Genomic DNA, 13,273 nt, shown 5'->3' with positions numbered 1-13,273 from the left:
TCCAAATGCTGAGAGGTGATGCTAGATCTGCCCCACAACTCCATTAAAGCGATTGGGGGAGAAGGTGGGCACGAGCTCGACGGCGGCTACAAGGCAGGCGCAAGCTTGACGGTGGTTGCAACACGAACCCAAGCCGGTCGATGGTGGCGGTGCGGGCGCAGGAGGCTGGGGCGATTGGCGGCGGATGTTTCAGACGCAAAGGCAAGGGAATGAAATACGGAACCTTGGGGGCAAACCCCGTGGTTTTATAGGGACGACGGACGCGAGAAGGGCAACCGTCCGCCTCGATCTTCGGGCCTGCCACGCGCACCGCCGCGTCACGTCGCGGGACACGCGCCCGCGGTCCCTATCCTCTCCCACCAAAAATCACGGAGGGCGGTTCACCTTCCCTAGGCGAATCTAGACTCTCTACCCATCTGGGAAACATAGGTCACGAAGACTTTTTTCTCTTTGGCCCACCTAGGGCCTAGAAGCTCGGCGGCCGGCCCAACTGAGGACGGGTCCGCGAACGATCTGAAATCAAGGGTGCAAGTATTACTGAGGTCTCGATCCATGGTCAAGCCCCGGTTAGGTCAGCCCTGAATGAGATCCCCACGAACGGGATACCACGACCCCCTCAAAAAATATCCAGTTGACAAAAAAAACTAAGTCCTTCAGCCTTACCCGCGAAGGGTTCGAAAACACCCTCCAGGCGATTCTATCCGAATCACCTGGAGGCTCGGGGGCTACACCCATCGGGTGCGCTCGCACGCACCCTCTGGCAAAGTAACTCCGACGAAATCGAAAACACCCTCCAGGCGGTTCTATCCGAATCACCTGGAGGCTCGGGGGCTACTGTCGGGGACCTAATACCAAGGTACCTTAGAAGGTGGAACCTATAACCATCGAATGTTAAAAACTTCTGGATGGACAAGGACGTCGCTACATTCCTTGCCCGAATGACGGGAGTTTGGTTCTACCTTGCCCGACGCCTTTGGACCAGCCTTGCCTCACCCGAGGGCTAAGGGCTAGTCTCCGTCTCGCCCGACGCCTTTGGGCCAGCCTCGCCTCGCCCGAGGACTAAAGGCTAGTCTCCGTCTCGCCCGACGCCTTTGGGCCAGCCTCGCCTTGCCCGAGGGCTAAAGGCTAGTCTCCGTCTCGCCCGACGCCTTTGGGCCGACCTCGCCTCGCCCGAGGGCTAAAGGCTAGTCTCCGTCTCGCCCGACGCCCTTCGGGCCAGCCTCACCTCGCCCGAGGGCAAGGGGATAGACTCCGCCTCGCCCGACCCCCGAGAGGTGGGCTCGGTCTCGCCCAAGGGATAAGGACTGGACTCCGCCTCGCCCGACGACCGAGGACGAACCTCGCCCCGTTCGATGTCCAAAGACTGGTTTCATCTTACCTGATAACTTCTCTCCCGTTCCCTCATGATGATGGGTACAGAGCAAGACAAGATGTTCGGGTCAACCACGGCTTCAAGGACCATACCCTGCGCCCCGGCAGGAAAGGTACTGCCAGGGAACGACTGGACAGGTGCTTTAGACCCTTCTGGGCGCCGCAGAGCCCAAAAGGTAGTGCAGGCGCGTACTCCTCGCCCTGTAGAGTTGTAGGCGCCGCCTTCAGCTCTGGGACACGGAACCCGACGAAGATACACGACAACCACTACACTCCAGAAAATGATTTGTGATCTCCACGAATGACGGACATGCCGTCACCACGTTATGGACCCAAGGGAGCGGCGCCCGCTTCCCGTCCACCAAATCAAAGGACCTTGCCCACAGCGCTACTCCGGACCTCGACTCCGCGTCCCTCCGACAGAGACTCATAGGAGCCAGAAGGCATGCGGAGCAAGGCTGGGCGAGGTTCATAAGTCAAAACCACTGTACTACAGCCCATACCCTGCGTAGGGCACTATTCTGTAACCATCCTGACATTCTACAGAGACATCGACAGTATTGTAGGCGCTTATCATCCTTTTACACCCATCAGAATGGGTAACGAGGCTAGGTAGACGTGAGCCACAAGGCTAGGTAGAGCACGCATCCTAAGCCCTGACCCTTGTAAAGCCGTCCCCTTCATCTATAAAAGGGGATGCGCTTCCTCCAGCAAAAGAGGACCGGAACAACACAACACGCACACACAGTCAAGCTGCTACAAAGCTCTTGGCCTCATTTCGACCCTTCTATCAGAGACTTGGGACATGTTCCTCTCTCGATCGTTTGTATCCCCTAATACGAACTATTCACGGTGCTAATAACACGAGCAACAGCAAACTGGACGTAGGGATATTTAGCCCAAACCAGTATAAATCTTGTGTCCTTTAGCGCACCATCCGAACCTAACGCGCATTACTATAAATTTACTTACCGGTGCTTTACGAAACACCGACAACCTTTGAGCCGCAATTCACCTGGAGGCAGGGTGCAGCTTTGGCACCAGGAGCAGACGCGGGACCTGTGCGGCGTACCGTGTCTAGTTCTGGACTTCTCATCTATGGATCCATTTTATCTATCTGTGTGCATGAATGGGCCCCCTGGTAGTAAAGTCCTGCGGATGGTTGCTGGTGATTTGCAAAGTGGGTATGGGATCTCGTTACGCCTCATTCAACTCATGTATAACGTGTGGGTAAAGTGTACAACCTCTACAGAGTGTAAATCTATCTGGATAGCCGTGCCTGTGGTCAATGACATCGCTATGGTGTGGTCTCAATGATTAGACTTTTGGCGTGAGTAATCTTTTGGCGTGAGTTCTTTTGCGTGCGTGCTTTGAGAAAACTATAATTTATTTTGCCGTGTGGAGCTGTGTGAGGCTGTGTAGTTTTACTGGATAAAGGAGATCCAACGTGTTTGGATTCTCAATAACCTATAAATTATTTTTGAGGCGTGTCGAGCCCCGTCTGTTCGGGAACTGGCGGGATTGATGTATCTCCCCCAGGGCCCACAACCCTCTTTATAGAGACTTTTTTCTGTGTGCCATTATAAAAGATCGTAATTCTCTGTGTGCTCCTGAAAAAATTCAGCGGTCTTCAGCGCCATTACTCCAACTTTTTTGTGTCCTCCATGCCACTTCCGTCAGTTTGGGCTCTAACGCCGTCAAACTGCAGGTGTGAAAGACGAAAATGCCCTTAAGTTCAAATATGTTATTAATTTTTTTTGAGCATCTTAACGACTTCAAATGAAAAAACTCAAAACTAGAAAGTTGTAGATCTCGTCGAGATCTATAATTTTTATATAAATTTTTTTCATTTAATTTCGCAAAAAAATAATATGATTTTTCTAAGATATATTAATCATATCAAATCATAATTTTTTTTGGAATTAAATGAAAATAATTTTTATATGAAAATTATATATCTCGACGAGATCTACAACTTTCTAGTTTTGAGTTTTTTCATTTGAAGTCGTTAAGATGCTCAAAAAAATTAATAACATATTTGAACTTAAGGGCATTTTCGTCTTTCACACCTGCAGTTTGACGGCGTTAGAGTCCAAACTGACGGAAGTGGCATGGAGGACACGAAAAAGTTAGAGTAGTGGCGCTGAAGACCGCTGAATTTTTTTAGGGGCACACAGGGGATTATGATCTTTTATAATGGCACACAGGGAAAAGTCTCCTCTTTATACTTGAACAAGATGCCCTCTATCTTCCCTTTGCTTTTCTTTAAAACAGTCACACTAAAAATACCAGTTGCATTAAACCTTGCTTTCTGCAAATTATAAAACCCTAAGCCTTTCCTTGTTCCTACCCTATGCATCTGAAATACTTTGCAGTAGTGGTAGGGCTTGCTAAGTACCTTATGTACTCATGCCTCTCTCTTTATTTTCAGCAGAAGAGCAAGAGTACGACTTCGGATGCCAAAGACGACGCGTAGATTAGGGTTTCACCTGCTCCCAAGTTTAGCCTATGGCTTAGGCTATCTATGTTTAGTTTCCACTGTGTAATGTATGTGTTAGCCAATAGGCCTTTTGTGTAAGACTCTGCGATGTAAGGACCTTTAATGTAATGTAACCGTTGTATGACTGTGATGCTACTCTGTAATTATGCGTATCAGCTACTGATCTAGGGACTGATACAGTAAGCACAGTGAATTCCAGAAATGGGGTCTGATACTGTGCATCACCGGTGATGGTGCGGAGAAGACTAGCGGCCATGTGAGTATCTTGTCCATGTGACGATGTAATATTTATGTTGTTGTTTACAACATTTTATCTGCTACATATACGAGAATATGACTGGCCATTTACGATATTAGTTTTTAAGATCTTTACAGAGTATAATCTGCTACAAGAAACATAGCAGTACTGATGGACTATATTCTTTAGGATAATCTGAACGTCAATGATAAAGTAACGATGACTCTCCAGCCGATTCTGTTGTAGCAAAATGGAGCTGCCTTTCCACACAAAACAGTTGACTTTCAAAACATGAACCCTTTTTGGCGCTTTCACATTTAAAGAGGCGTTATCATTATCAAGGAGATATAAGGTGGCATATAACAGTAATCTCTTGAATTGAATAGTGCATGCCATCATAGGCATCCCGTTTCTAGAAATATGCCCAGCAGAACTACTTCATTATGCAGATAATTATACCGTGTGACTAATCATAACTTCTTTCTGAACTGAGGAACAATGCAGAAGCTTTGCAACCAACATGAAAAACTTTCTTTATTTAGACTTCATATGGTACCTCAAAATCAGATCAGAACTTAAAACATCTCCACCACAAAGCAGTTATTAACAGCAACATACCTAATACAGTACAAATAAGTACAAATAAGCAATAACTGATGGTAAATGACACGGAATTTCGCTACCCAAAAGCTGTTCTTTGCCATTGATCAGTGTCGCTTAAGGAGAATGGCACATATCTGCGTTCCTCTCATTTACAGATCAAAAACCTCCCAAACCTGTTGGTGAGATTCCTTCAAGTTGCATGGTGCAAAAGTTGCAAGCAAAGTTGCCGAAGGAACTAGGCCTTTGCAACCGCTTGCTTTGCACCGACTGCAAAGAACTCAGTGATGACCTCAAGGGGCATGCCCTTTGTCTCCGGAACCTTAAGATAGACAAACACAAAGGCAATGGCACAGGCAACTGCGTATATGCCAAACACGCCTGCTAGACCAGTAGCATTCAGCATCACAGGAAGACTGTATGTGACAATAATGTCTCCAACCCAAAATACCAAGGCACAGATGGCAATGCAGATGCCACGAACCCTGGTTGGAAAAAACTCTGCACATAGAATGTTGGGAATGGGGCCAAAGCCCATTTTGAAGCAGCATAAGTAGGTGATGACACTAATTGTGGAGAGCACAGCATGGACCACTGTACCCAACTCGATAACATTAGACACAACCAGGACAATTAAAGATGCTATCAAGACTGGAATTGTCCTTAGCAGCAGAAACCTGAAGAAACAGAGGCGATATATTATATAATGGTACTTTAGGCGGATTTTGCATATTTCGGGTTGTGGTAGTACTAAGATGAAAAACAAACAAGTTACCTTCTTCCAGATACATCCATAAGTCTCATGGCTAAACCAATGCTAGGGAGCATAAGTAGGGCGGTGACAGAACTAATTAGGATGGATCCTGATGCCGAACTGAGACCAAGATTGGAAATAAGAACTGCCACACCAGCTTGCTCCATAATTTGCGGAGTGTAGTAGAGAACCCCATTTATTCCCGCGAACTATACGAGGGAAAGGAAATCAAGTTAGTGAACTCATGAGAGGATGCAGTTAAGAATCTTATCTTTGAAGCTACAAATTTCATAGGAACTTAAAGAAGTGTGTGAGTTGCTTTTTGAAAAACAATTATGGTTCATTTAGCTATTTGAATGTCAAATTTGTTTCCATTTTTCCAAATATCAAGCATAGAGGAACAATGCGAATGCACTTCCGTGCAATAAACTGATCGACTTTGTATGGTATATATCTACCTGTTGAAGGATCTGAATTCCAATACCAACTAACAGGGCACGTCTCACACCAGGTTCAAACAGGTCCCTCCAGCTTGGAACTTTGGCAGCTGCCTCTGATGGGTGCATTGTGGCTGGACCGGCCATGCGCTGTTCTGTAATATCCCTCGGGTAAAGAGCTGACTGGCTGACCAGAGCAGCAGCATGTATGAACTTACCACCTTCAGAGGCATCACCTCCACCAGGAAGTGAGACAACAGATCCCCTTCTTGAGCCAGCAACTCCCTCTTGGTGTAAGTAGATTCTTTTGAAACTCCCTTCCTTCTTACCGTCCTCACCTTCTCGCTCTGACCATTTCCAGGCGAGCTGCCATCCGCCACCAATGCCAGTGCTGGTTGCTGCCTCACCACCCTCATCGGACAGGCTTCTTCTTCTCAAACCCAAAGCACCTCCACGGTGCCCGTGATGTGCAATGTCCTTCCCTTCGGCACTTGTATTCTGTCGGGACAGCAGAGGGCTGTGTACATTGTTTTCATAGTCACTTGCAGCACCATCAGTTGCATACTCCTCGTCCCACTGCTCGGTCTTGGGGTGCTGATCTGTGATACTGATCATACTGTCAAATTTTGAAGACACTTTTCTCCTCATACTTCCTCCAGCGAGAGAGATGTTCTCATGGACACTCCCAAAAAGCGTGACAATAGGATCCGTAAAGGGTACATTTTGGTTCACCATGCTGCCATGACGAGATCCGATAGAAAGCACACTTCCAAGCATGCTGGGTCCTTTGGAAGGCCGAGCTATCCATGATTGGCCCTCTTCAGGCCCAAATAGTATTATTTGTTCTCTATCACCATCAGCGACGTGGTCATCAGCTGGTTCGATAGCAGGACCAATGATGTACTCTTCAATGAAGGTATCCCCTCCGACCTCCAACCCTTCAACAAGAAGAGCCATTTCGCCTGTGCAATTGCATAATTGGGATTATTGCATGATCTTTTTGCGGGTGTCACTGATTAACAAAAAAAACTACGTGCAAACCAGAAACTGAAATATCAGTGGCACCAAATAGCCATCCTCTCAGGCTATCGGCTAACACTTCGATTATTAACCAGATCAATCATAGCCAAATCTCATTCTGATTCCCTATGTCTCTAACCAATGAGGTGTCAATTTTATTTATTCTTTTGGGTCAAACATGAACCTTTTATCATTAAAAATGTAATTATAATCAAATTGGATACCTTGCCAAAATCAACAGACCATGCAATGTGAAGAAATTTAGTTGCATCAATTAGTGGTAGTTTTCAGTGTGCTTATTTAATGAAAAAGCGAAACAAGCCGGTAAGCATATTTATAATTGGTTTTTTAGCATATTTTAGTGTGTGAATGTCACTGTAAAATAGCTATTTGCCAAGCATTTCTTATCAACTTCTATGCAATCCGGACTAAGTAATATCTTCTAGAACTCTACATCATTCAATAGTTAACCAGAAACATGACACTTAAGAAATCAATTGCCAAATTCAATATGCCTCGGGAGTAATCAGTAGAAACCAGTCAGATAGAACCCTAGATGAAATGAGCATCGAAGTTTTTGTCATACAGACCTGTGACGTCATCCTTCCCACGTAATCTTTGCAACACCTTCTTTGCCTCTGCCATTCGCCCTTTGCTGACAAGCCATCTTGGTGATTCAGGCAGATAAAATATTGTCAAACCAAAGAAAAACAATGAAGGTAACGCGAGAACCCCAAGCATAATCCTCCAATCAGGTGATGGCAGCAGTGACATCCCGAACACCATGCAGTACGACAAAAACATCCCCCCTGACCCACTGAACTGTGGCAGTGTATTCAGCAAACCTCTTATCTCTGGAGGAGCTGTTTCTGAAATGTACAGAGGAACAAGAGTGACAGCCAAGCCGACACCGAATCCATTTATAAGACGTGCCAGCAGTAGTACATAGACATTCGGGGACCATAGCATAATGAGGCTGCTAACAAAGTACAGAACTGAAGAGAGGATGAGCATAGGGAGCCGGCCAATCCAGTCTGATACTGGTCCAGAGAATGTTGTAATGATAGTTGCTCCAATTAGTGACATGGCCACAATCAGCCCCTCCACATTAGGCTCACTTTCTAGTTTGAATTCCTTCTTTATATATAATAGAGCACCTAGAGAAGACAGTTATCTTGTCAATATTTACCCCGGCCAGCTCATCTTACACAAGATAATATTTCGGAAAAAGTCTACATAGCCCCCTCAACTATTCAGGGTGGACTACTTCAACCCCCCCCCCCCCAAATATAAAACCGGATTTTCTACCCCCTGAACTTTCTAAAACCGGTCAAATAACCCCACAGGCGGTTTTGGACGGTGGGTTGCTACAGTGACTGTGGTTTTGTCTTTTTCTTTTTTATTTCTTTCCGCTGAATTTTTGAAAAATCATAGTAAATCACAGAAAAATTATAAAACGGAAAATCCAATTTTGTTGGACTCCACATGAGTAGGTCTACACAATGAATATATAATATAGTATTCTTTAGTACAAAGTTTTTGTTGTAGCTTTAGATCTATGTTTTTCTGTAATTAATTGGAATAATTCATAGCTGCACCTCACTACACCATTACACACATTTGCCTACGGTTATGTGTTGGCAAAAGGTGGGTTTCAACTACATATTATGTGTTGGCAAATGTGTAACTTTTTAACATCAAATTATGTGTCGGCAATAAGGTTATAGGACCACACGTTATCTGTCGGTGTTTTTCTGCTAGCTGAAAAACTGTCGGCGAAAGTTTCTAGACTATTTAAGTGTCGGTGTTGCCTAAACGAAACCACGGTACAAGTGTCGGCGAAGGAGTACCCAGGGTGAATGTCATTCCCCGCACAGGCACAGAAAACATCCCACCGACACGGCCTATACACACAGAAAAAAAGTCCCCACGCTCATTGCCCCCAATCGTCCGCCGCCCCCATGCTCGTCAACCCACGCCGCTGCCCCTACCTTTCGCCGCTAGGGATGGTGGCCGGGGGCACCCGCCGTGTGGTTCTCGCCTGTGCAGCAACCTGCACCAGGTCTGGGAGCGCCTACCTCGCCGTCGCCGCCTCGCGTGGCTGAGTCCGTCGGACGCCACAGCCAATGGCGCGCCACCAACCCTAGCCGCTGCTAGCTATGATTTCCAACATGTTCTCAGTCGCTATGGCCTTGTTCCATCATTTCCCTGTGAGACAATTTAGCTTTTTATTCAGTTTACATCACTGAACCCTTAATCTGACATGCCTCGTGTTGCAGAGACTAACCGGATCAGAGAGAAGTACCCTGACAGAATTCCAGTAAGCTTCTACCCTCCTGTCTGCACTGCTTCTTTCTTCTTGATCGCTTTGATCTAATTTATGACAATATTTTATAATGCAGGTGATTGTCGAGAAATTCCATAATTGAAAAATCACAGAAGGAGGTTGGGATTAGACCACAGCTCTGCCATTTCCTTCTTCCTTCCTTCCTGCACCTCCACGGCCTCCAACAGAGCTAAATCCACGGCGAATTCTTGTCCGCCACCTCCATGTCGCCTTGCTAATCCAAGTTGCTAATCCAACAGAGCTAAATCCATTTGACATGCCTTTTAATTTTATAATTGCTTATTTTTAGGTGATTCTGGCTCTTCTCCACCAAGGCAATCTGATGTTGACTCTACTAACAGGACGGTATGGCTCTTCAGTTGTTTTGGTTACCTTAAAGCACATCTATTTATTGATAACAGTTATACTAGCCTTACTCTATTTTACTTGCTGTTGGACTTGGAATGTTCTCCCATGCATGCCTTTCATCATTAGTTTTTTTGGTAAAATATGTTTGCAGAAAGATATATCCTCATGCAAAGATAGGTAGCTGAACATTTAGACAACCAGATATTGGACAGGTCAGTAGAGAATTTGTATGTCTTTTTAGAGAATGCTCGTGTGATGGTCTTGGCTGCAACAGTCTCGTTAATTAATTGGTTACACTCAGGTTTGGGGTACTTTCAGTTGCACGCTGTCTGCTCTTCCTTATTAGGGAATAGGAGCACTAATAGCAGCATTTAAGTGTAGTACTGGTATCTCAAGCTCACGGTTGGTGCTTTTGGTTTTGTAGGCATCTTCGCGTGTTGGATCTGATTGAAGATTACCTTGAGGATGAAGAGGACGAGCTGGTGGATTGGATCTCCAAGTTCTCAGAGTCCAACACCTCTCTGGAAGGCCATCATAGCTGGATGGTATTGTTGAAACTTACTTGAAGAGTTCGACTTATACGTGATATAACAGTGTGAATTGCATGGCACACATTTAAAGCATAGAGCATATTGCGCTGATAGTTTAACTTTTTTCCATGTTAGGTACTTCAGCTATGAGGTGTTGCAAGTATTTTGGGTTGGCAAACCTTTTGTGGAACAAGCAAGCAATTGCTCCAAGTGTTTTGGAGTGGCAGCCCTTCCAGCCATAACCATTTAGCTCAAAGACCGATAGCTAATGCATCAGTCCATAGCATAGTGTTGCTCAACACTTCTGCTTTGGATTTGAATAATTACACTACAGCTTGTAATAATTTAGTATAAGTCTGTTTGCGAATAACCCATCTATATTTTGGACATGTATTTGGCTATATGCCTGTGGCCTGTATAGAAGATTTAATATACTAGTATGGAAGATATAATATATTATTTATATAAAAATCAAGTGAATTTGTTCAATGTGATGCCTTCTATATGAGCAAAAGTGGATTTGTCAAATTATTTTAATTATAATTATATCTATGCAGTTTTGTCGATAGTTTTTTTTGGCAGGGTATGGTTTGTAAAATACTTTGGAAATGGTTTGGCCAACATACAAACTGTCGGGAAAGGTCTTAACTGTCGACGTAGGTCTTAACTATCGGCAAAGGGTTAACTGTCGGCAAAGGTTTCAACTGTCGGCGTAGGTAGACCGTTTGCCTACACATAAAGTGTCGGGGATTCTGTTAACTGTCGGCAAAAGTTTCACCGACGGCTTCTAGCGCGACTGTTTCTAAACTGTCGGCAAAACTTTTTGCGAGAGGTTATCTGTCGGCAAAGGTGCCATTTGCCTACAATAGAAAGTGTCGGCAAAAGTATATTGTGTTATAGTGGCTTCTATGGGCCAATTATGGTGAAACTTTTATGGTGGGCTGATTACTATATGCTTGAACTATAGTAAAAATTTCATACTCATTGTATCATGTATAATTTTGTTATAGATAAAGCATAGATTTAACAAGCATAAACCTAAATAAATATATAACTAAGTTATACATGATCCAATGAGTATGAAATTTTTACTACAGTTCAAGTATATAATAATTAGCCCACCATAAAAATTTTACCATAATTGGACCATAAAAGCTGCAGCCATGAATTATTCCGATTACTGAAGCATACCATATTATATATTCACTGTGTAGATCTACTCACGTGGAGTGCAACAAAATTGGATTTTTCATTTTATGATTTTTTTGTGATTTACTATGATTTTTCAAAGATTCAGCTGAAATAAAAAAAAGAAAAAGATAAAACCACCGTCACTGTAGCAAAACCACCGTCCAAAAACCACCTGGGGAGTTATTTGACCGGTTTTAGAAAGTTCAGGGGTAGAAAATCTGGTTTTATAGTTTGGGGGTGAAGTAGTCCACCCTAAATAGTTGAGGGGGTTATATAGACTTTTTCCATAATATTTCCAACATGTCGATAACAAAGCATAGCAAATGCTAATAATTTGACACCACATAAGGAATTGAGCAGTTCTTATTTCAACAGCTTATATAAATTGTCATTATAATCCTGAGACTATGAAACTTCCATGTTTTGTCAGCATCAAAGGACAACCAACTGATCGAATTCTCTAAAGTGCTATCCATGTACTTTGAGGAGACCACTACACGTGTTCCTGGGGACCAAAACTTGCAGTGAACAAAAGATGATCCCAAGGGCCCTAGGAATCATCTGATAGAACAACGACCATACCCTGACTACATCAGATGAGAAACGGCATCACATCATCCGCATGCCTGATAAAAACGAATCTAGCTAGCCCACAGGATTTACCTGAGATGGTGGCATTGTCCCACCCCTGAAGCAGATTGCCGATCGAAGCTACTATTGCAACAAGAGCAGCTCCCGACATGTTTTTCCCCTGCATGTGAGCTCAACGATCCCTGCAACAGCGAGTTAAATTCTTGCGGAATTCGAGGTTCTCTCAGGAAGAGCAGTAATGGGCAAGAAGCCGACCAAGAGCCAGCTGAAGGAGCTGCGGCCAAGAAACCCATGGACGATGACTCTTATATAAGTGAAGGCAATATATCTGGAGGAAGGAATCCCTTGGAATTTGGCAGGGTGGGCATTCGATTAAAGAAGTAATTTCTGTCCATTTTTTGCCCGCTCCTATTTGGCCCCTGGGAAGTGATGGAGCCAAGCGATAGGGGAAAGAGGATGGTGTGCTGTCTCATTCATGTGTCAATGTAACGCTTCCAGATTGTCACCGAGTAGCTGGGTTTATTGAGGGACAGCCAAAACGACATTAGAATTTTAAAACCGTGCTAGGAACCTAACATATTTCATGGCTATTCGGTATGGTACGGCTTCTCCCAGCCGTCAAAAAGAATAATGCAATGTATGTGTCGTCCAAATCTATTCAAGTTTAACTGTCCATGTCTTCCGATCAACAAAGATCGGTACACCCTGTCAGTATGTACTGCAATGTATGTGTCATCCAAATCTATTCAAGTTTAACTGTCCATGTCTTCCGATCAAGAAAGATCGGTACATCCTGTCAGTATGTACTGATAGTGATTAACAGTCAGAGTAAGTTCGAACGAAAAAGACAATGCCAAATTGAAGATATTCTTTTGAGCAAGTAATAATTACATCATATTCTGACATGTATCCCAAGATAATAATTACCGTATTTAATTTACATGGCAAGACCAAATAGGGTAGCTTATGAGTTGAGTTTAGGCATGCACATCGCGTAAACTCTAGAGCCCTTGTCAAGCATTTGTTGCGTAAGAGTTTTACTTCTATCATTCTGTAAGGATACATACAACAGTTGAAATGGCTGCTGTCTATACACTGTACATGTCATTTTTAGACAATTCAAATGACAGCTTGTATAACCCACAATCTATTGTTGTTGCCTCACAGTAGATACCGTACAAGACACATCTCGACTCTTTTCTTATATTATAGATAGTCATTTCGTCAAGAGACAACAATCTCTCTCCTCATTATAACCTCTTTGCATCGCTAGAAATCCTACGCGGCAACTCTTACAGACAGCTGATATTATACCTTAGTATGTGCTCTAACCTCGCTCGAGAAAA

General features: G+C 44.1%; 1 protein-coding gene across 2 annotated transcripts; it reads right to left on the bottom strand.

The window, feature by feature from the left end:
* Window positions 1–4,617: 4,617 nt before the first annotated feature.
* On the bottom strand, window positions 4,618–12,207 carry LOC136520588 (monosaccharide-sensing protein 2-like). Of its 2 annotated transcripts, none has more exons than XM_066514139.1 (5): window positions 12,000–12,207; window positions 7,511–8,077; window positions 5,922–6,862; window positions 5,485–5,672; window positions 4,618–5,386 (listed from the first exon to the last, which is right to left on the bottom strand). In XM_066514139.1, the coding sequence occupies exons 1-5, from the start codon at window positions 12,091–12,093 to the stop codon at window positions 4,948–4,950; spliced, it is 2,229 nt and encodes a 742-aa protein (XP_066370236.1). In that variant the 5' UTR covers window positions 12,094–12,207; the 3' UTR covers window positions 4,618–4,947. The 2 variants fall into 2 exon arrangements, with proteins under 2 accessions (XP_066370236.1, XP_066370237.1); XM_066514140.1 differs by lacking the exon at window positions 12,000–12,207 and adding an exon at window positions 8,912–9,053.
* Window positions 12,208–13,273: the final 1,066 nt, after the last annotated feature.

This window comes from Miscanthus floridulus, chromosome 18 (assembly GCF_019320115.1).
Source record: "Miscanthus floridulus cultivar M001 chromosome 18, ASM1932011v1, whole genome shotgun sequence".
NCBI classification, from domain to species: Eukaryota; Viridiplantae; Streptophyta; class Magnoliopsida; order Poales; family Poaceae; genus Miscanthus; species Miscanthus floridulus.
Note: the sequence above shows the minus strand (reverse complement) of the source record. Positions and strands in the feature narration are given on the sequence as shown.

Coding starts and splice junctions, on each gene's coding strand:
- LOC136520588 (XM_066514139.1), bottom strand. CDS start 12,093: ATGCAGGGGAAAAACATGTCGGGAGCTGCTCTTGTTGCAATAGTAGCT. Junction 8,078..11,999: donor GGACAATGCCACCATCTCAG/GTAAATCCTGTG, acceptor TGTCTTCTCTAG/GTGCTCTATTATATATAAAG. Junction 5,673..5,921: donor GAATTCAGATCCTTCAACAG/GTAGATATATAC, acceptor TCCCTCGTATAG/TTCGCGGGAATAAATGGGGT.